Raw genomic sequence first — 24939 nt, forward strand, 5'->3', positions numbered from 1 at the left:
ACTCTGCTATGGTTGGGCTGCTGATTTGATTTGGATTGAATTAGGCATCTCACATACAAGAATGAGACGTTGCTTCAGTATTTTGTGTGGTTCTATAAATTGCCACCTTGTGCATAAAGTTTGGCATGTTTATAAAACTTTGCAGCAACCGGTCTAGGTATATCAGTGGGAAAGAAAATGTTGTTATAAGTTAGTTATATATGATGGATGCTTTTGAATAGTTTGAGTAAAGATGGCAGCACTATTCATAATATGACTATGTTATTTATTCAGTATTTAGGAAGGAGTTGGAAAAACAGAGAGGGCTCATTGAAAGATACATGAAGCTGCAACAAGGGAAAACTGAGCATGCAGAGAAAGACTTAGGTAAGTTTAGGGATTATATTCTCACCTTTTCTGTCAAATACTTGTATTGATTGTATGCTCTGCCTAAAATTACAATTCTTATAGAAGCAAGAAACTGATAAATTTTTAACCTCATGATGAATTGATGACATCTTTGACCTTTTGACCAAGCTTAATTATTGAATTACCTTTTTTTTTGCTCAAATAATAGAGATATTAGATGGTCATACAATAAAATAAGTTGGGTTGATAGTAATATGTCTGCGTAGGCATTCATGAAAGCTCAAAAGACGAGCTTTTTCAAGCGATTCTAAGTCAAGTTCAAGAGAAGGCATGGTACATCGTTTGTTTGATGATTGTTTCTTAGGTTGTGCTCCGGCTTTTGAGTTGTGATGTGTGTATTTTTGTAGAGGATATATAAGTAATCCTTGCCTTTCTGATGCTGGTACTTGGTGAAGAAAATTCTAACGAAATTCACTCAATTATTAAGATTATCTTTTAGGCATAGGGAATTAAGATTAAGCAAATTGGTACAAGGCTTAATTGAACTAAGAATAAATCTACAATTCTTTCTGATGCAATTGAACTAAGATTATCATTCTTTTAGTCTCTGTTCTACGCACTTTTAAATCTATAATTTTGACACCGCTTGGCTGCTTTTTTAACCAAGGATCTGATGGAACATCCTCTTCACAAAATTAGGAGTCTCTGATATCGCAATTCTAACATTCTGCCTCCCTTTTTTTACATATGTCGGACATAGAAAATTCAGCTGCTTTTTTTAACCAAGTATCTGATGGAACATCCTCAAGTCTCTGAAGTGCAATTCTAACATTCTGCCTCCCGTCCCCTACATGTGTCAGTCTTGCTTGACTTTGTTTGCTTTTCAATTTGTTCAGTTGTCCACCTAACATCAAGATTTGAATCAGGCACTAAAGACATGGAAGGAATCTATGTTAAGCAAGATAGTGCAGTTGACTGAAGAAGCTCATCAGAATAAACCAAAGCTTCAGCGATGGCTTGATGAGTTTGGTGAACAATACAGTAAAGTGGTTATGGTTTTATCAGTTGCCGTTGCTCTTGTGGGACCTATTATTTTCAAATGGCCATTTTTTAGCACAGCAGGTAATATTTAGCAAAAGTGTGCACATAGATTGATTCATTTTGGTTTTTTTATTTAAATTTGTATTGATCATGGTGTTGATGATTGTAGTATACAAATTGTTTTTTTTTTTTTTTTTTTTTTGTGTGTGTGTGCTGCCTTTTTCATTTTTGATAGCTATCAAAATTTCTCTTCCAAGATTTTCATAATATTTTCTGATGATGATATTTACATTTTATAGGTTGCAGGGGATCTATTTACCGAGCTCTGGGACTTATAGTTGCAGCATCTCCTTGTGCCTTGGCTGTGGCTCCTTTGGCTTATGCTACTCCAATCAATGCTTGTGCTAGGAAGGTAGTATTTAATTTTTACTTTAGGTTGAACAACCTTTTGCTATTGCATCGTCTGGATATCAGTATTGCTCTATTAGTGTGTTTTGTTGTCAATTCAGGTAAAAGGAATGCTAGGTTAAATCACATATTACACTACTTCATGACAAAGTGCGCTTTTTTTTTTCTTTTTTTTTTTAAAAAAATATCATGACAAGGAAAGGCTTATTCTTTTTTCAAACTCATTGCTTCTTAACGATGCCTAATTTGGATTACATAAATTGGAAAGGCAATAATTGGCAAACACATCTAGACGATAAGACCCATCTGAATCATTATTTTTGAGTGTAATTGCAAGTGGTGCTGATTTAGTGTTTGGATTTTGGTTTAGTTGCTTGTTATAATGACAGACATGTGACATCTGATGAAGAGAGACTAAAAGGAGTCAATGGAGAGGCAAATTGTAGATTTAAAAGTGCGTAGAACACAGAGGTCAAGGCTTAATTGAACTAAGATTATCATTCTTTCTGATGCAAGCCGAGAATAATTTAGAAGTAGAAAGATTTCAGAGTACAACTAAGTTAGGGAGGTCTATCCTCCATGATTACATTAGATAAGAAATTCAGGTTATTGTTCTCTGAATAAAAACAATTAGTGGAGTCACTTAGTCTACACTTCTTAGCTATAATTACATTAGATAAGATCTGTTGCTTTATTGCATCCTCTGGGATCATAGCTAATCTGAATATTAGGCAAAACCTCCAGTTGGTCCTTGCATTGTTTGACAGTAAGCAATTTAGCATCTTTAATTTGATCCTCTTGCAGCACCCTGTTAATTGCTTGTTGCGAGTCAAAGCAAATTTGGATGGTGGACTAGCCATTTGATTCAATAATATAAAGCCCAATATGAATTGCCTTCAGCTCTCCCGATGGAGACCAGGACTTTTGTTGGTAACAAAAGATCCAGCTACCATTTGAGTCACACATAATCCCTAAGGAGACACCACAGATTAGTTTCCATCGGTTGTGCCTTAGTGGTGATCAGGATAGAGATGAGCTAAGGTTGGTGTTTGGGAGGGTCAGGTTGTCAGCCCTTGAAGTGTGGAATTCCCAAGCTTTAGCTTCAAGGATGAGCTTATCTTGCGGTTTTTAAGATTGGTAGAAAATTCCTTCATTTCTATTAGTCTAGAGTTTCCAGATAATTAAAGAGAGGGAAATCAAGCAATCAGAAAGGGGTCACTATTGTTGAAAGTCCCCCCCCCCCCCCCCCCCCCCCCTCTTTTTACACACACACCTAAATAAGTAAAGGGAAAAGAAAATTAAGGAAGATCTTTAGTGATTTGTAAAGGTTTTAATTCCAAATAAAGACTTGAGAGTCTCTGGTGTTTACAATCCTAACACAAGTTCTTAAATTCACACTTTGTGTAGTGTTATTTTTGGTCAATCTTACCATCTTTATCCGCAATAAACCATATTTATTTGATCGTTCAAGCTAACCAACTATATTTACTAATTTGCTTGGGAGTGTGAGGATTTAGGTATATATTAAAATGTAAATTGGTTAACTTACAAAATTGAATTCAGTGATTATTGTGTTGCTTCTATTATAGAATACATTTTTTTCTTTTCTGAAACAGTTACTATCAAGTGTGTAACAATTATTTGATGGCCATTATTTCTTATTGCCTAAAAAGTTTTGATAACTTGGGGGGCCACACGCTTGACATTGCATCATAATATGGTAATGTCTCTAGATTTCTACATAACTTTGTGCATCTGTAAATGATCCTACTGCCACAAACTTTATTCAATTTCAGTCCTACACTCCAACAACTTTTCATTGTTAAATTTAACACTGAAACTTTCATTGCATATTGTAGTGTTTTCTTTAATTTTTGTTGTTGATCTTTTGTTTGGTTTTCTACATATAACAACGGAAGCAAAGAGAATTAAGAAGTGGAGAGGTCGTGTTTTTGCACTACAAGGAGCACTTGATAAGCTGCTAGAGCCATCCAAGGATGGAAAATGCGATACCGAACTTTTAAGATATAGGATTGTGCTTTAGTTTCACTCTTCCTTGACTCAGAGACATACCTATCTTCTGATTTTTCTTTCAAAGAGAAATAACATCTAATTTCAGCAGAATGATCTCAAAGCAGGGGCTAAAAAAGAGCATGCTAATTGTTAATGGCCTGTATATTACACAATAATCTCTTTAGGCAAGATAGGTAAATTACTTTTGACAATTTTATATCAGATAATCAACACTGATGTCTTGGCTTTTTTCATATAGATAAACTAGGTAACACAACTAAATAGAGGGACATTATGCTATCGTATATATAGTGTTTCTATTTTCAAGGTTAACTTGTCATTGCAATACAGTTCTATACTACTCGAATATGTATTTCTACTATCTGATTATGCCTACTTTATTAAGAAATAAATACAATCATTTCCATTTACGTACGTACCCTCATGACATTACATATTTTTGTAAAAAAAATTGAAATCACGACAAATTACTTTACACATGACAATACAAAGAATACGTACACTTGCTAAAAAGTATTTCTCTTAAACTCATTATAAGAATAATAAATATTTAAATCAATAATTATGATAAAAATTCACACTCTGAACTATATGATAAAAATTAACACGTTGAACATGGGGATTATAACAGTAACAATCGGGCGATTAGGTTCTCCTAATAAGAGAAGCTGACATGAATCTTATTAGAAACAATTAGCTTATTAGAAATAATTAGCTTATATTCACACACCCAAATTCCATGCATCTATTAGCTTGTAATCCATAAAGTGAAAAGAATTTTGGGTAATAGTTTTTCCTTTTCCATAATACCCATCACAATTTTTATTTCCTTTATAAAATAAACAACTATACAATATAGTTCAATAATTATCTATAACAATGAAGCAAGTATTCGTTTCAGAAAATCAAACGATTAAAATATATAAAAATACAACCAAAGAAAAGGAACACAGAACTATCGCACGCATAGCGCGCGAGGGCGACTAGTTGATATATAAAGCTATGCATTTATAAATGTAATAAATGAAACAAGCCAAGTAAAAAAACCAAGGAAATATGATTTTTCCAAGAATACTTTTTTTCTTATTGTAAAAATCACATTCAAAATATTGACAATCATAACTTTAATAATCTTAAACAAATTCTACTTAATAAAAAAATTCATAGGTTCAAACTTTAAAAATTAGTTACTACTAAATAAGTAATGCTCTTCTTCAATTGAAACTTTATCATCAACGATTGACAACCAAGTTTCTACTACCTTGATTACTTTGCCATTTGAAAATTCTACCACAGTGAAAGCCCGAATAGAACCTCCTGAAGTCAGATATTTCACTCTAGGAACAATGGCTGCATTTAGGTACATGGTGTCAGCGTCCATGGCTATCATCTTCCGCGAAGATCCACATGCCAACTCTTTATGCATGTGTCCAAATACTACCAAAGGAATGTTATAGTTGGTAGTCTCTTTCAATTGCAAGATTGCTTGAGCTAAATCTGTATTATAGCATAAAATAATTATCAATTCTAGAAAATATTACAAATAAAAACATATACAGAATACTACGTATACAATAATATAATTTTGTTCGTTTCATCTTATTTTTCATGATTTTTTTTTTAAGATAAACTAAATTCTAGAAAATATAAAGTCAGATAAGTTCAAACAAATAATACTATAAGTTTAGACAAAATAATATAAGTTCAAATAAGTTTAGACAAAATAATATTCGTACGAAGTATGATTTCACATAAGTTAAATAATATATTAGAGTATGAGACAAAATCAAATGAACTTAGTAAGCATAAAAATAAATTCAAACTCGTGAAAATCAGATCATAATTACCTGGATCTCCGTGATCTCCACCTTCAGGCTCCCAATCTATGCCGCATATGTCGTCATTACTGGAACCAAGACCTATATCAAACAGAATTACAATATTAAAAGTGGTACTTTTAGTTTTATTTTGCATCATAAAAATAATATTTTTTTTAATTTGTAAAAACAAACTATCCACAATTTATCACGCTTACTTTGTTGGTTAATTTCATGCTATATAACGGAATTAATTTGATATAAAAATTCTAATAATTTAATGTGTCAATCTGTTCATAATAGACATTAAATTCTAATTTTATATTTAACAAAAAAATTATAGATTTTGAAACTCAAATTTTAACAAATGAGTGTTTCAAAAAAAAATTAAAAATAAATAATTAACTTAAAGAGAACTACTAATTTACTGTTCGCTTCGGCTTAATTTCAATTCAGTTCCTAATTTCCTTCTCTCATACACAATTCAGCTCAATTCAAGTTAATTTAGTAAATCAGAACAGACCCTACGAGTAGTTAAATATTCAAGGTCAAGTTTTAGAAGTTAGTAAATACCTTTTGGTCCGTTATGCGAGAGAAGTATTATGGAGTTCTCCTTTGGAGTCCGTAAAGCAGCCTTATAAATTTGTTCAGCACTTTCTTCCATTTTATGAACACCGTACCTGAAAATACATATGACATGGATTATGCTACTATAATTAATAACTCATCATGCTATAACTAATTATAAAACTAGCCATTATATAAACAAGTATATAGCATTACTTGGCAGTTATAAGCTTTTTTCTGAATAACTGATTGCCTCCACAAGAAAATGGTCTCCCACCTACAACACTAAACTTTAATGGAGGGAACTCTAAATGGTCATATCCGACATGCGCTTCACCAAGACATTCAAGCTGGACTTGAACTCCATCTTTCACCTTCTTGGAAAACTTACAAGTAGACCAGGAATCATGATTTCCAAGTATTGCTCCTTTAGGAAAGTTAAGCTTTGCAATACCCTTAACAAGCTCAACATTCTCATTGCCGAAGTCACCTGTGAACAGTACTAGATCTGGCTGCAAAAAATGGAGTGCTTTCGAGTCATACTCTAATATCCAATCCTCATGGATGTCTCCAACCACAACAACTCGGAAAGAGGAAGACTTAGAAGTTGATGATAAACACTGAGCAGATGGCTCAAACTGAGGCTTCATGGCTGGAAACAGCAACACTTCCTGTATGCTTTGGGAATCTGTCACCAACATTGCTAGATGATCAATACTTAAACCCCAATTAGCACAAGGAGGCAGCCCATGCTCAAGCGCCATAGAAGCCTCATCCAAAACCATTGGTCCATCACCTGATCGTGAATCCTTCAGTTGTTCTGCAAATTGCCGGTGCAGTATCATGGGATCATTTAATTCAGTACAAGCGTTGCAAAGCACGTCTGTTCACAAACAGCTTGAAGTATTCACTCAAGCCAGGCTTTGATCTGTGGCACTTGGCCAAAGGACTTATCATTTCTGGATAATCAATGATGAAAGTTGGATTTACACAAGATTCCTCCAAAAAATGTCCCACCAGTTTATCTAAAAAGCGTGCTGTTGTTTGTGGAGGTGGACATTTGACATCATATTTCACACAAGCATCCATCAGATATTTATTTGCTTCCTCGCTAGCTAAATCCTGTGGTATGGATAGATGTGCCACTTTCTCCAATTCCTCTATCACGTTAATCCTCTTGCAATTTAACAAGTGAAGGATTTAAGTGTGTTTCATACCCAATATAATTATTTGAATAGAAAGATGCAAACTGCACAAAAATAAACAGTACCTGAATGGAGGGGTGAAATCAATCTCGACCAACTTCTTTTTTTTGGGTCATTTGAATGACATGTAAGCTTGAAGCTACCAGTCAATACCTTCACCATCTCACTCAACATTTTTTCAGTCAGCTCCATCATATCGTTGTAATCTGCATATGCCATATAGAATTTGCAAGTGGTGAACTCTGGGTTATGTGTCAGGTCAATACCCTCATTGCTAAATTGCTTTCCAATTTCATAGACACGATCTATTCCACCAACGACAAGCTGCTTTAGATAAAAGTCAGGCGTACTACGCATGTATAACTTCATATTCAGCTCGTTATGATGGGTCACAAATGAACTTGCAGCACCAGGAACAGGATTCATTATGGGTGTTTCAACCTCTAGGAAATCTAAATTGTCAAGAAACTTCCTTATATATGTGATAACCTTTGAGCGAGTCTTGAATACTTCTACTACTTCACCATTCAACATTAGGTCCAAGAACCGCAGGCTATATCGAGTTTCTATGTCATTCAGGATGTACACCTCAGGGTTCCTTATATTTCCCGGGACCCAAACTTGATTCTTACTCACATTAGCATTCTCAGAACCAACCATCTGTACAGGCATTATACGAAGGCAATGTGATGAAACAACAAAAGACTTGGGAAAAATACTAAGAACCCCCCTCTTGGTTTTTCCTGGAAATCCAGTTAAACCAACAATATCAAAACGTTTCACAGAAGAATGGAACTTGGAAAATTCAGCTTCTTCCAACTCAGAAGTCCTAGTATCAGCGACAACCTGGACTTCGGCATCACCACCATGCAAATCGTAGAAGACAAGCTTTGATGAAGATTGGCGCTTGCTCATGATCCTTCCTGCCAATGAAATTATCACATCCTCATGATATTCTCCATTGTCCAACCCACCATATGTCCCTATGAACTCAGTTATAGTCATTGTAACATCGAACTTGTGAGGGTACGGATTGATTCCAGCAGCCTTCTGTGCATCCAGGAATTTCACCCTGTTCTCGTAGTATTGCTGCCGCAAAAACAACGGGAAAGAAAACAGAGAGACTTATAATATCAACAACAGCAATAGCCAACATTGTATCATCTAATAACAACTTACTAAACCAAAGTCATATAAACAAGAATCAAATCACATATTCAAGTCCTGCTTTTAATTACTTTCTGGAATTTGTTGCTATTTTTATTGTCTCAAAATAAAACGGTAACTTTCTTTTTACTCAAGATGTACAACAAATGTTCCATTAATCTCATTAGAATTACAAACATCACAAATCAAGTGACATTTTCATGATGAAACCCAAAAAAAAAAATATACACAGTTAAATTTAGTCACTGTTTTTTTTTTTTTTGTCACTGTGACCATTAATATACTTCGTATATACGGAGTACTTAAATATTAATAAAAATTACTGTATTAAAAAGTTATATTATGAAACTCTATGTTAATACCTATTTAACAACATTTTACGTGATAATATTTTATATGAAACGAAGGTAGGTTCTAATGAATGAATATCCAATTGACAAGATAATATTAAATTTTTTAATCTGTAAGAAAATTGATAAAATTCAATATTCAAAGTTATACCATCGGGTTTTATTACCAACGTTAACTTTTAGTTATAACTTTAGAATTTTTTATACCTCACAAATAGTTTTGAATTGTTTTGCATGTGTGAATATACCTCAAGAATGTAAAGCTAAAATCACATTATCACTAAAAATAATCAAAGCCCAGCCAGCCATGACCACCGCCCGTGGCCATGACCTCCCCAGCCCGATTCCCAATTTCCGGCCCCATCACCAATTTCCGACACCTCCCTTCCTACCCCCAACCAAACCATTCTTGAGTGGCAAACTTTAATATTATCGTATCGATTGAAATCAAAGCAAAAGAGAGAAATTCTGTTCAGATTAATAATGGGGTTCCTCGTTACATCCCTAATTCTGTTTAGACAATTACATCTAGAGGCAATTAAACAAAGTTGCAAATTACGTACATTGGAGTCCGTATCATCAATATGAGGTTGAGAGGTGGGTTTAGTAGCCATCTTCTCCTTCTCCTTCTCCCCCTCTTCCTTGCGCCGCCGTTCTTCTTCTCTTTTCTGTGCCTTCAATTGCTTCTTCAATGCACTAAACAAAATTTTATTAATAAAAAAAATTAAATCAGCATACAAACTCGGAGAGAAACTAAATAACGAATTGAAAATTGAAAATTTAAAATAATTAAATAATTACCTCTTGCTGACAGTTGCTGATTCCGGAGCCATGGACGGAGGTGCATTATCAGTGGAGTTTTCCATATTTGACCTTGCAATCAAATCAAATCAAATCTGTAAAATATTGTGAGGCAAAAGCTTACAATTCTATTGATGAGAGATGCCAAATTGCCAATATATATATCATTCAAATATGACGGCAATAGGAAATAATCTATGCTATGATCAAAAGTTACTATAATTCTATTTTATGTCAACCATATAATATCACTTAATATCAAACATATTCTAATGTATCAAATCTTCTAATACTTCTTCGTAATTTTTTTTTTCATACACAAATAATTTGTTCACTAAAAAGTAAAGACATTGAATGAAAAAAAAAATCTTCAAAACTAAATTTCTTGATTGTACCGATTCATTTTCTAATTACGTAGTATATTACCAATTAACCTATACTAAAAGCGAACCTAAGATGACATTTGTCACGATGTCATTAATAATTTTCCCTCCTTTTTGCACTTTCCTTTTTTTTTTTTTTACCAAATTTTAGTGACTTCCATTTTATAAGCTACAATAATACTTATTTCTATTTTGACAACATATCTAATAATCCAATCATACTCAATTAATATTTTTTTTAACATATATTCTATATATACTATTAATCTTTTAGTTACAAGTATACAAACATAGATTAAAAATAAGGTATTAAATATTAAGGAGTATCAATATTTTCCTCCAAGCTCCAACATTAATCATTTGACATTAATCGTTATGCAATGTGATTATTAAAATTAAAATAAAAACCGCTACTACTCACTATAAATACATTTTAAAAAAAGTAAAAGTTGATTATGGAATACTAATTATCCTAAAGTAATATAAATCAACTAAATTTTCATTTAATGCCGGTCAAAGTGTGTCAACAAAAAATAAGGACAAATGTATACGAGTTCGTATACGGGTACTAACCTTTTATTTTTTTTCCCTTTTTTTTTGAAGACATATACGGGTACTAACCTAAGCTTATATTTTCGTTTTCTTATATAAAACCCAATAGTTTTTAAATTTCTATTAATAAATTATTTTTTATAAAATTCAAAACAATAACCTTTACGCATTTGGTATAAATTAAAATTCAAGTTATTTTGTCACAAATATTTTTTTTTTGATAAATTGTTAAATTAACAACCATTCTTTATTCCCCTCAAAAATAAAAATAAAATATAATTAAAAACCATTCTTTATAATTTTTGTTATAAAGTTTAATTATAACCGTGCATGGTACGGGACTTAACCTAGTTAAAGTATATGTGAATATCTAGTTTTTTTTAATAATATTATATATGATATATATAAAAATAAAAAAAAAGGTTCATGGGTCGGGTCTAGGTTAACATATTTTGGACCTTGACCCATTGAACTTAGATCCAACCCATCGGGTATAAAATTTAAGTATCCAAACCCTAAAATATGGATCGGTTCGGTTTTAGGACCCATTGCCTTATTTTCCCAAAGATGTTAATGAGTGAAAAGCGAGGAAGATGTTAAGATGTTAAGTGTCACAGTTTGACCGGCACATAGTCTTAGACAATTTAATTGACTTAAATATAATAAGAGGTAAATGGGGCAGTTGAAATATTAAAAAATTATAAAAGAAAGATTATGGGGTTAATAGTTTATTGAAAATTAATGAATGTAAAAGGAAAGATATAATAATAATAAAAAAATAGTAGTGGGTTTGAGTGGGGACCATGAGAGGAGAGAGATATAATATTTTAATGTAGCTTTTTGCCAAAAAAAAAAGGAAGTGTAACACTTATTAAAACACGGCCGGATTAGTAAGTGTAACATCTTTTAAGGTTCTATTTTTAAGAACAACTACCTTATATTTTATCAATCCCTCCGTCCCTTTATGTTTGTTGGTAAATCAATTTTTAAAAAGTGGGAATTTGCTATCTGATATTCTCTTATCAGTTTGTTGGTATAGAAAAGAAAATTAGTACTTTGAAATTGATCTTAAGGTTTATTTATAAATTACAGAATACTTTCATAAATAGTCTTTGAAGAACCAGAAGAGTCCAAAACTTTCTTTGACTCACATAAAAGATATTAGACTCCTAATTTTAAGTAATTATCACTTCAATGCATATTGATGAATTGATCATTGGAGGCTATGTAAAAAACCTAGTGAGTTAAACTTTTAACAAGAGGTACGAGTACATAAGCATATACGAAGTATAATCAATATACCTATTTTTAATATCTATCTTATTACGAGTAATAAAGTTCCTATTACTACATCATCAAAATATTTACAATAGTTAATTCTCTTTTTTTTTTTTTTTTTTTTTTTTTTTTTTTTTTTTACACGCCTTCAAGCTTAGCTTTATTAATCACACCATCAAGTTTGCACTATCATTACAAATTACCTCTTGTAATTCAAGAGGATACTCCTCAAGCCAAATACGACTTTCACTATAATTGCAACTTAATTTAGCTAAACTATGAGCCACCATATTGCCGGCTCTCTTAATAAAAGAAAAAGACACTGCTCTACAATCACTAACAAGCTTGCGAATATCCTTCAAGACATAGCCAAATTCATTCGGAGGATTGGCACCTTTCTTCAAATGGCTAAACAGTTTGATGTTGTCAGTTTCAAGCACAAGATCATTGAACCCCGCTTGTCTTGCGATTTGGACACTCTGTCTCATAGCTATAGCTTCTCCCACATCCACATCAAATTGCCCTTTAAAACACGAGCAATAAGCTAACACTACATCCCCAACAGCATCCCTCAACACTCCACCAACATTGAGGTGCTGCTGTCCCACGAAACCAGCATCAGAATTCAATTTGTAGGTTCCAGCAGTAGGGGCCTTCCAGACAGAGCCAAGCTGCTGCACAGGTTGAGTAACAGCAGCCTTTTCCATTGCTACAGCATATTCACCAACCAAGCTGAGGGCTTTGTGAATAATTTCAACTTCAGGTTTCTTTTTCCTCTAAAAAACCCAGCTATTTCGCCTAAGCCAAATTCCCCATGCCAGACACCAGAAGACATCCCACCACTATCCTTCTGTAATTTTCTCATTCATTTCGGTGCACCAACTTCTGAAATCACTAGCTTCCACCATGTTTGTGTCTAGCCTAAGAGCAGATTTCCTCCAGATTGAGCTAACAAACGAGCAGTTCAGCAGCATATGAAGGGTTGATTCTTCCTCTTCACCACACAAAGGGCATTGTCTATCTATGCACATTCCTCTAGCAGCTAGAGCTACCCTCACAGGTAGACTTTCCTTCACACATCTCCACACAAAGAGTTTAATTTTGGGGGGAATTTTTGAGTGCCAGATAGCCTTCCATTTAAAGTCCCGCTGCCTATTCGAACCAGAAGCTCGCTCCCTTTCTTCACTCTCAATCATCATATTGTAAGTACCTTTCACATTATAGCATCCATCCTTCGAAAAATGCCAACACCAGCCATCATCTTCCTCGAAAATGGGGATGGGAATGCTACATATATTTTCCACTTCACGTTGAGTGAAATGCTCGACAAGCAGCGTTTCGTTCCATTTTTTGTCTTCCCAAAGCTCATTAACAAAGGTTGGAACATCATCCCCAGGTCCCCTTGGAGACAGAACACGAAAATTGGGAAGATTGGGCACCCACGGATCATCCCAGATTCTGACATTGTATCATTTCCCAACTGTCCTTCTTGCTCCTCTCTCCACCACATTCCTCACACTCAGAATGGATCTCCAGGTAAAGCTCGAGTTGGTTGCAAGCTTAACATCAAAATAATTCGAAGAGGGGAAATATTTCCCTTTGAGAACCCGAGACATGAGGGACTTCTCATTGGTTATGATTCTCCAAGCTTGTTTAGCAAGCATAGCTTTATTTGTTAAACACTTGCATATTTCGGAACCCCAATCCACCATTATTTTTTGCACGGTATAATTTGTTCCAAGCCACCCACGACATCTTTCTTTCTTCACCTTTTTGACCCCAAAAAAAATTCCGACACATTTTTTCCACTTCATTCAAAATGCTCACCGGGATTGTGAAACACTGCATAGCATAAGTAGGAATAGCCTGAGCCACCGACTTAATTAGAATCTCTCTTCCTGCTTGAGATAAAAAATTTCTTTCCACCCCTTAAGTTTTTTCCATACGCGGTCTTGAATATTCTGAAAAACGGCTTTTTTAGATCCCCTCAATGTACGTTGGAAGGCCTAAATATTTTTCGTGTCCATCGACAGCCTTAAAAGATAACTTCATCTGAAGCAAATTTCTCTTTTCATGTTCTACATTTCGGCTAAAAGACACCTCCGATTTCTCCATATTCAACTTTTGGCCTGAAGCTATCTCATAGGTAGAAAGAATATCAAGCACTTTATCAGTTTCATCCTCATTTGCTCGAACAAAAAGTAAACTATCGTCTGCAAAGAACAAATGTGAGATTGGCTCAACATGTCTCCCAATTTTAACCCCATGAATGATCTTTTTCCTTTCGGCATCCCGAAGTAAAGCTGATAAGCCCTCTGCGCACATGATGAACAAAAAAGGGGATAAAGGATCCCCTTGCCGGAGTCCCCTGCTTGGTCTAAACTCCTGAGACGGTTGCCCATTCACCAATACATCAAAGGAAGAAGATGTAACACAATTCATAATATTAGCAACAAAAGTCTCCGGGAAACCAAATTTTTTTCATCATTTTCTCCAAAAAAACCCCATTCAACTCTGTCATAGGCTTTGCTCATATCCAATTTTAAACCAAGGTAGCCCTGTTTGCCAGACTTCTTCTTTCTCAGATAATGAAAACATTCATACGCCACTAGAATACTGTCTGTGATGAGTCTTCCAGGAACAAAACCACTTTGCGACTCGCTAATAATATTAGGTAGTACTTTTTTTAGTCTGTTTGCCAAAACTTTTGACACAATTTTATACAAAACATTACACGTTTCATCCCTAAGCCACATTTCCTCAAACCTATATTGCCTCCTCTTTTTTTTCTTTTTTTGTTTTCCAACGCCCTTACTAATGCACAACAGTAGGGGTAAGTGATCAGACTTACGTTTCGAAAGGTGAGACACAAAAGAGCCACTAAACATGTCTTTCCATTCCTTATTTGCGAGGAGCCTATCAATCCTTTCTTGCACATTTTTATTCCCACCTCTATTGTTAGTCCAAGTGTAGTCATGTCCTACATACCCCAAATTCTCAAGGTCACAATACTCAATAGCATTTCTTAAAATGTCAGCTTCTACATTATTGAAATCCCTGCCTCCTGTCTTCTCGTTTGAGGTAAGCATAAGGTTAAGATCACCCCCACATAACCACGGCCCAATATGACCATTAAAAAGCATTTCAAATAACAGCCCGGTTTTATGTTTATTTTCCTCCTCTGGATGACCATATAGCCCTGTAAACCTCCATTTCCCAGAATTATCCACCCTTGCCCACACATCAATGTGGTTAAGGGAGTAAGATTTTATCTCAATATCAAAGGCTGCCTTCCACATCATCACCAACCCTCCACTTCTTTTTCTCCCAAATCCTTCACAATCAACCGCAAACATATTGCTAAACTTCAATTTATGTTTTATTTTCTCCAATTCATGTGATTTTAATCTCGTTTCCGACAAAAAAATCAGTTGGGGTTTTTCTAGAAAAATAACATTTTTAAGCGCTGTGACCACTGAGGCATTCCCCAAACCTTTACAATTCCACGAAAGGATGTAATTCATCGATCATCGAGAGCCCATGTTGTGGGGCCCGCCACATTTTGCTTCAGCGTTTCAACCTTTCGTTTTTTATTTTGGCCAATCTGATCAGTTTCATCCACCATCATAACATCGTACCCATCCCCTTCTATCTCCCTCTCTACCCTTTTACTTCCTGTCAAAAAAATTTCACTCATATTTTCATTTTTTTCTCCTTTCAAAATCTTGACTGTTCTTAAACCTCTACCCTTCACAGAAGATAATTGGGTATTTTCCCTTCCTAAACTCACAGCCCCACTAGCTAAAATATTCTCCTCATTACATCCCTCCCCCACGTCTTCTGCCTTTTGTTCCCCTTCAGCCACTCCTACCCCCTTCTGAGAAGAGCACACTCCCACATTAACCCCCTCTTTTATAGCATTTTTTCCTTCCTGATTATTGTGTTTTTTTCCCCACTCTCTCCCACTTTGTTGTTGCCCCTCCCCCCTTCAAGAGCCTCCTTCTCTCCCACAACATCATCTCCTTTCATTCCATCCTTTCCAACCATTCTAAGCACAACATTCACGCCACTATCATCAGTAACGGGAACTAAATCAGCCATTTTGCTTCGAGGAGAAAGCTTCCTTGGAGCACGCTCTTGTGTAGCAGGTGAGGAAAAAATTAGCTTTCTTGCTGCTCCTACAGGGCCAAGTTTGACAGCATCGGGATCATTGTACGAAACAACCTTCTTAGCTTTGGGAGCTAGTCTCAATTTCTCCATACATTCTTTCTCCTTCTCCCTTTCAGCCATATCAATTTTCACTTTTTTCTTCGGTGTAGCTCTGAGCCACGGCCCGTATTGGTAAACCATCCTTGATGTATCATCTTCACAGCTATCTTTGTTTTGACATTCTCTCTCAGTATGGTCTAATCTTCCACAAAAGAAACAAAAATCAGCTAATCTTTCATACTTCAAGTTAATCCAACGAGCTTGATTATTTCCCATTGCCAAGAACAACCCTCTACGAAGAGGTTTATTAATATCAATTAACACCTTTAACCTCAAACAGTCACTCCACCCCAAGGGATCCTCATCATCAGCTTCTATGAAACCCCCAAGAAACTCACCTACATCATACATTACCATACTTCAAGAGTTCTTTTATTGAAAGGCACGTCTAATGACCTCACCCACATAGGAGTTTGTTTAAAAGTTACCTCCGATGGCTGTTCTTCTCCAGAAAATTCTTGAAGGAGCAGTAGTTTCTCATCAAAATACCTTGGCCTGCCTTCCAGAACTCGATCTTTATCCTCCTCACAGAAAAATTAAAAGACGAATAAATTCGTCTCGACCACCCTAACCGCAAATTTTTCTTTCAATCTCCATACATTCGTTAGGGTTCTTTTCATTGCCTCTAAATTATACGGTTTTACAGTCCATAGTTTTCATTGACAAGGCTCATTTGAGAGAGACCTTGAAAGATTATGCAGTGCGAGAGGGATTTGCAATAGCTGTGGTAGCTGCAGACAACAAGAGGTACACAGTCACTTGCTTGGCACAGTGTTGTGAGCGGAGGATGCATGCTAGTAGGCTGTCTGATGGCAAGACTTGGGCTATTAAAAAGATATGGCCAGATGTCCATAATTGTAGGGGTTTAGAAATGTACAATCCTATTTGTACAGTTAGATGGGCTGCACCTAAGGTCATGGAAGACATAAGGGCTAATCCAGATATTCCTGGAAAGGCCCTAAATGAGCTTTTATTTCAAAGGTTTGGCATTTACTTGAAGCAAGCCACTTTGTATAGGTTGAAGAGATTTGTTGTTCATGAGATTTTTGGAGGACATGATGAGTCATATAGTCATCTGCCTAGATATGCTGAAGTAATAATGAACACCAATCCTGGATCTAAGGCTTTTGTTGCATGGCATGAGAGTGAAAGCATTCCAAGGGTTAACTTGTTCAGCAGCATATTCATCTCATTTGCTGGACAGTGGCAAGGCTTTCTAGCAGGGTGCAGGCCATTAATTGGAGTTGATGGAGTACATTTGAAGGGTAATTATGGAGGAGTTTTATTGTCTGCTGTTGTCTTGGATCCAAACAATGAGATTTACCCACTTGCATATGCAATTGTAAGCAATGAAGACAAAGACACTTGGAGTTATTTTTTCTGGCACATTCACAACATAGTAAAAGATTCAGGGAGAACAGATTGGACAATCATTTCTGACAGGCAGAAGGTGTGTATATATGTCATGTTTTTCAGTTTTTGATTACTATATTCAATTAGAAAAGAAAGCATGTTTTTGAGTTTTTTATCACTATATTCCATGGCATACATTGACTACTTTCATTGTTGTAGGGTGTTGATGTTGCTTTGAAAAGTGTATGGCCTGAAGCTAAGAGAAGGTATTGTTGCAGACACTTAAGTAGAAATTACAAGAAAGCTTTCCCAGGTTCACTTATGTACATCCTATTCTGGAGAGCTTGCAATGCTACTAACAAGTTCACATTTAGAAAGGCAATGGAGAGACTTCAGAAAGAAGGTGGTGAGGATGTCATGCTATGGTTTGCAGATTTAGGCCATCAATCTAAGTGGAGTAAGCACCAATTTGATCCAAATGTGTGCAATGACTCCAACACTTCAAACTTTGTTGAGAGTTTTAACTCAACCCTTGGAGCTGACAGATGCAGGCCAGTATTGACTCTACTTGAAGGTAATGATAAAGCTTACTTGCATAAGAATTATCCAAGATATCCTTGCATAAGAATATGATGATAACATTACTAATTTCCTTGTTAATATTATGATAGGTATAAGGAGAGTGTGCATGGTCAGAATAGCTTCAAGACATGAAGCTGCAATGGCAATGAGTGATGATGAAATCTGCCCCAAGATAGCAAAATTGGTTAGAGACAACAGCAAAGCAACAACAACCTGTAGAGCTTTCCAGTCAAGTCCTGGTGAATATGAGATTCATGAAGGGAAATCACAATTCCCTCTAAGCCTAAATAGCAAGATTTGCTCATGTGGAGCATGACAATTGACTGGCATACCTTGCAGACATGCCATAAGGGCAATGACACATGCAAAAGTTGACCCTCACAAGTATGTTAGCTCCTGGTATTCTACACAGACCTACAAAAAGGTTTATAGTCATTGCATTTATCCCATACCAGACCTTAGTTAGTGGCCTGAATCTGCTGCTGAGAACCCTCAACATGTCCACCCACCAAAGATGAAAAGGGGGGTGGGCAGACCAAGCAGAAATAGGAAGAGGGAACAAGGTGAGGACCAGCCAAGCAAAAGGTCAAGGACTGTGAAATGCTGAAGTTGTGGCTGTTTTGGACATAACAAAGCCACTTGCAAAGGAGGCCTGACTGGAAAAGAGCTTAGGGCTGGAGAAGCACTTGTGATCCAAAACCCAAGAGTGAGAGATCGGACAAATGCTGCAAGATCAAAATCAAAGGTTCAAGGTTCTGGTGCAACTGAGCTCAGTAGTTCACAACTGTCAAGTCAGCCACAAGACTTGTCACAATCTCAGAGCTGAGTCAAGGGAGATATGCAAATGGGTTTTTTTTTTGTCTATATGAAGTATAATTTTAAGGCTGTTTGAACAGAAATTGGTTAGGTTATTTTTGGTGAAATTAGTGAACTGGTTTTAAACTTGGTACATTGTCAACTTTTGATGTAACATTCTGATGTTTGGGTTGCAGTTCTGAACTTGAAGTGCTTTTTCTATAACAGTTTATATATATATATATGCCTATTCACTAAGTTATGTCATTTTGCCTAATTTTGAAACCTTATTTATGTCATTTTGCCTAATTTTGAAACCTTAGCAAAGAATTATCCAAAATAACTTTGCTAAGAATTATCCCAAAAAATCTTGCATACCCTTTCTCATTAGAACCGTTAAATATTAATGATTAAATAAGCAAGGAAAAGAACATAAAGCAAACACTTTTATTTATACCAATTCAAATTACATTACATAACTAATTTCTCATTGCAACTGATACACCCACTCTTAACCTGAATCTATTTCAAAGCAACAATTAATAAGACAAAATACATAACAACTGCAATCTTAACAACCATATGAACAAAATCAACAAAGTCATCTGTCTTCTTCATGAACTCACTGAATTCTACCCTTAAAAGTTGCACATATGCAAATTCTGACATGTTACCAGGTTTGCCACCAACATCCCTCACTATGTGTTCATCACTAACCCACAAGAAGAATCCACAAAGACTGCACTTGTAATAGGGTCTTCTTGGATTTGCTGCTGATCTGAGTTTGAGAACCTCATATCTGCAGATCTTGAAGGGTTACAATTGCAGGCAATACATTTAACCCACACATCTCTTACAATTTCATTGCTTGAAATAGACCTTGTGGTAGAAGAGGAAGCCATTACTGATTTGAAAGCAAACGTAAGAAAAAAAAAAAAAAAAAAAAAACAGAAGGAGAAAGAAATTAGAAAAGAAAGCATGTATTTATAAGTTTAAATGTGGTGGGAATTGTTTTTTTTTTTTTTAAATTAAGGAGGGAAATGTTGGAGGGAAAGGTTGGAGGGAGAATAATTTGGAGGGCATTGAGGTCTTTGCCTCTTTTTTTCAATTAAAACGTTTTAGATTAACAAACTAAACGTTTGTTTAACTTTTAGTTACTGTAGTAATTAGGAGTTAATTATGATTGTACCAGTGATAATCATTTTTTAATGAAGTGTACCAAAGATAAAAGCCAAAAGTTGGAGTGTACCAATGATAATATCCCAAAAAAAAAAACGAGCAATTTGGGTGAAGAAAGGGAATTAGTCGATTCTTTCCTTCTTCCATCATCATCATTAGAACACAAATCCAGCAGTCTCTCTCCTCGATAATGCCTGGAAGTAAGCTTTTCTCTCTTCTGTCTCTAGTTTCTTTTATCTTCTTTGTTATAATTTCTTTTATCAGATCTCTGACCTAATTTGGAAATTGGAAGGTTGGAAAATTGATAGAAGTAGAGCCACCGAGCCCAGTGAGGTACTTGATCGGAGCAATGGTGATGGTGGTCAGTGTTGTATTGCCGCTGGGTTACATGATGTTCCGCAATAAGTGTGTTCCTTCTTTCCCTTCTTCCTCCAAACAGACGTAGGTATCTCCTTTATTTTATTAGTTGACACGTTTTGACTTGAGCACTATTCACACTTTTCCCTTTGACCGTGATTTATGCATAATTGAAAATATAGTCATATGGGGTCTTGTTAGATTCGTCACGGTATATATTTTCAAAATATAAACTTTTTATAATTTTCCCATATTGATAATTAAAAATATTAACGGTTGATTTTGTACATTGGCAAATGTGACTAATAAAATGTGTCAATTAAAAAGAAACGGAGGAAGTATAAGGTAATATTGGTGTAATTTAGGTAATCTCCAATGTTTGATTTTGTACTTGTTAGGTGAAATTAGATTTGATTGCAGTTTTTTGAGAATTGGTGTGAAAATTTAGAATTTGGATGGTAGGTTGTTTGTGTATTTTAAGGGTGTGATTTGGCTGTATTTTCAGGAACAAAGGCTTGATATAGAGCAATTTTGATATTAGAAGAGATTATAGATTTCATCGGCATGTTCATTTGGGTATGAAGAGTGACATGAGTAAAAGGGTAATATAATGCATTGATCGATCCAGGTAGTAGCAATGTAAATGTATGGTCATATAGAACTGTTAATTGTTGTTCTATGAGAAAAAGATTTTGAAATTTGAATATTTTTAGAAGAGTTCATGAACAATATCCTTGTGTTTGCTGCCTTGTTGTTGATCTATGTTAATCTTTATTTTTCATGAAACAATCTTTATTTTTCATTAACCAATCAAACAATGAAAAATGTGAAATTAATTTTCATGAAAAGTGTTTTTCATCAAAACAACCGGAGCCTAAACATATTTGGTCTTCTTTAATTCCAAACAAGGAATGCCATACATTTGAGTAGCAGTTAATGTTATAAAGCCACCTAGTTCTTGTTTATTGAATATTCCTCCATTTCAAAATAAAATAAGTATGTAATACTCATTATCCAATCTGCAAATACTAGTCTGTCGTCTTCTAGAAAGTCATTTAGTAGCCCAAAACCATCTAATGCAGAGGATTTATGCAAATTCTCATTACTTTGGTAGACAAGTGGCAATGGGATCTGGGGATATGGGATGAATTGGAATGCCATCTGTAGGCAGTGACTGCACTTGCTTAAACAGATTAAGAATAAGCGCAGAGATAATGTATTGAAAGAGCGAGAGACAACAAATCTCAAAATAAATTGCAGAACCAATGAGCCTCAAACCCCCTCTTTATACAATATGCAATCAAGTGAATTTCATAAAAACCAAACGTTTAAATTCTAAGTGGGGATTATATACGTATATATTTTGTTAGTAAGGCTCTTTCAATAGTTGCAAATTGCAATGAGCAAAATTTCTATGATATTTCCTGTTACTACTAGTCTACTACTGTATTCTGCGTGCTCTTACAAGTTCCCTCAACGACCTTCACTCTTTCTTCTGTGAATCATCATTCCGTCTCCCAAGGGCTTCTCCCACACATATTCTATCACCGCGCTTGATATTGAATCTGAAGTCTGTTAATGATGCGTTGTCTTTTGATGACTTGGCTACTGGAGCCTGAAAGCCAAGACCACTGTACTGTTGATCCCATGTAACCTGAATTTTTTATATGTAAAACGAATTTATCAGGATTTCACTGGTAAACAGTCCCATAAAAATACATTTTGGAATTGATTTAAAAAATGAAACCATCATCCAAACATAGATTTGAATAACCAAATCAAAAGAATTGAGACCGTTGACTCTGACTATTAAGAGAATCCAAAAGGGTAAATTAATTTTGAAGACAGATTCGATTTCATTTCTAACCTCTTTCCCTTTCTTAACCATAAAGCCAACTCCTTATCGTACCTACATGTGAAACTTTTTTCTAGGACGATTTGTCTGCAGCTCTGGCTCAATGTAAAGCTAAAGTGCAATGAAGTAAATCAAATTCAAGAATTGACAATTTAAAGGTCAAGAAAAAGTCTAAGAATTTGCAAAGTTGGCTATTAGTATTTAGTATATATCATGTACACAGCTTGCATCTGGGCAACAAGGCTTCAAAATGACTGACTAGGTATGCGGTGTAAAAAACAGGTGGTTTCTCCTATGGAACTTCAAGAAAATTTAATCTCATAGCAATATAGCATGATAGTAAAAGGAGTGTTTTTGCCTGTTATATTAGACTTTTAATCACATGTAGACTACAGATGAAGCCGCTATTACGTCTACTTGCATAAGGAGATAGCCACAGTTTCAACAATGCAACGGAACGAAGCAAATCAAAGGTCAAAATCTGGCCCCCATGCTAGAACAATGCACGAGCAACAATTTGAACACAGAACAAGAAAAAGGATGTGCTAAATTATAGAGAGAATATGATAAATTGAATAAACTCAATCACTTGATCCATAATGAAGATGGTCGTGGCCAATAAATAATACACCGTTTCCCTAACCCGATAGAATTAGGAAATAATAAAAGATATTATGCTAAGCCTAAAATATATACTAAGCATAAAATATGGAAACTAAATATATCCAATTAATTTCCTAAAATATATTCTCCAATACCCCCCCTCAAGTTGGAGCATGGGGATTGTAAATGCCTAACTTGGAAAGAAGATGATCAAACTGAGACTTCCCAAGCGCCTTAGTAAAAATATCTGCAAGTTGCTCCTTAGTGGAAACATAGGAAGGAGCAATTAAGCCCTCTGTAATAGCATCACGAACAATGTGACAATCAATCTCAATGTGCTTTGTACGTTCATGAAAAATTGGATTTCAAGCTATATGTAAAGCAGATTGATTATCACAAAACAACTTGATCGCCTTAGGGTGTTGGACACCCAAACTCAAAAGTAAGGCCTTCAACCATTTCAACTCATGTGTGGTTGAAGCCATGCAACGATACTCAGCCTCAGAAGAAGAGAAAGAGACCGTGGGTTGCTTCTTGGTCTTCCACGAAATAGGAGATTTACCAAGAAAAACTAGCCAACCAGTCAACGAACGACGAGTAAGAGGACACGCCGCCCAATTTGAATCACACCAACCCTGCAAAGTCAGGTCACTATCTGCACTCAACAAAATACCCCGTCCCGGAGTACCCTTTAAATAACGAACCACCCTAAGAGCTGCTTCCTTATGCTCAATCTGAGGTTCGTGCATAAACTGTGAAAGAATATGAACCGAATATGCCAAATCTGGTCTAGTCACCGAGAGATAAATTAACCGCCCTACTAGTCTACGATAAGACTCAGGATCCTCAAGTAACTCACCACTAGCAAGACTTAGCTTGTGGTTCTGCTCCATCAGAAAACCACTTGGTTTCGCACCTAATAGCCCTACTTCAGAAACAATATCCAAGGTGTATTTTCGTTGACACAAAAACAAACCTGATTTACTACGAGCAACTTCAATGCCCAAAAAATATTTCAAAGGACCAAGGTCCTTCATCTTAAAACAATCACCAAGATAAGCTTTGAACACATTTAATGCAGCGGAATCATTCCCAGAAATAATAAGATCATCAACATAAACTAAGACATTAATCTGAACATTGCCTTTAGTGTATGTGAAAAGAGAATAATCAGAGTAAGATTGAATAAAACTGTACTCTTTCAGAGCCGTAGTGAGCTTTGCAAACCAACATCTCGAAGCTTGTTTCAACCCATACAAAGACTTTCTCAAACGACACACCAAACTCGAATCCGAGCTCTCAAAACCAGGAGGTAATTTCATGTACACCTCCTCTTTAAGATCACCATGTAGGAAAGCATTATGAACATCCATCTGCTGAATCTCCCAGTTTTTTGAAACTGCTATAGCAAGAAAAGCGCGAATAGTAGTCATTTTTGCAACCGGAGCAAAGGTCTCACCATAATCAATGCCTTCTCTTTGATGATTACCAAAATGACCAAACGAGACTTGAGACGTTCAATATCACCATTAGACAAAAATTTTGTCTTATACACCCAATGACAACCTAGAGCTTGCTTGCCGGGAGGAAGATGCTCCAATGTCCAAGTCCCATTATCTTCCAATGCCCTTATTTCTTCTTTCATAGAACTTCGCCAACTTTCGGATTTCATCGCTTCTTTAAAAGATTTTGGATCCTTTCCCAAAACAACAGCTGCAAGAAATTTGCGATAATTCACATAAAACATGTCACAATTTATATAGTGTGCTAGAGGGTAAGGCGTACCTGAAGGAGGGATAGGAGACGGAGTGGACGGAGACGGACTTTTAGCAAAAACCGTATGTGTCACAAAATCACGATGCTTAACATTTGGAAACTTTTGGCGGAAACCCCGACCTAATTGTTGATTATTAGAGCCGTTCAAATCATCTAGCTCAAGAGAACTGGATTGAATAGTGGACGGATCTGAAATAGCTGAATCGGGCTGCCCAAGAG

General features: G+C 35.5%; 2 protein-coding genes, 1 long non-coding RNA gene and 1 pseudogene across 3 annotated transcripts; 2 read left to right on the forward strand and 2 right to left on the reverse strand.

The window, feature by feature from the left end:
* The first annotated feature begins 292 nt into the window (after positions 1-292).
* On the forward strand, positions 293-1968 carry LOC145579825 (uncharacterized). Its single transcript, XR_014099224.1, has 3 exons — positions 293-366; positions 1275-1470; positions 1689-1968. It is a non-coding gene; the product is annotated as an uncharacterized LOC145579825 (long non-coding RNA).
* A 3046-nt stretch (positions 1969-5014) lies between these two features.
* On the reverse strand, positions 5015-9803 carry LOC145606164 (lysine--tRNA ligase-like; annotated as a pseudogene).
* Positions 9804-12118: 2315 nt separating this feature from the next.
* On the reverse strand, positions 12119-12658 carry LOC145606172 (uncharacterized). The gene has a single exon (XM_081662224.1). The coding sequence runs from the start codon at positions 12656-12658 to the stop codon at positions 12119-12121; it is 540 nt and encodes a 179-aa protein (XP_081518350.1).
* A 3995-nt stretch (positions 12659-16653) lies between these two features.
* On the forward strand, positions 16654-18981 carry LOC145606181 (uncharacterized). The gene is made up of 5 exons (XM_081662232.1): positions 16654-16689; positions 16867-17670; positions 17793-18147; positions 18245-18394; positions 18791-18981. The coding sequence occupies exons 1-5, from the start codon at positions 16654-16656 to the stop codon at positions 18979-18981; spliced, it is 1536 nt and encodes a 511-aa protein (XP_081518358.1).
* The last annotated feature ends 5958 nt before the right edge of the window (positions 18982-24939 follow it).

Source organism: Chenopodium album, chromosome 2 (assembly GCF_948465745.1).
Source record: "Chenopodium album chromosome 2, dcCheAlbu1.1, whole genome shotgun sequence".
NCBI classification, from domain to species: Eukaryota; Viridiplantae; Streptophyta; class Magnoliopsida; order Caryophyllales; family Amaranthaceae; genus Chenopodium; species Chenopodium album.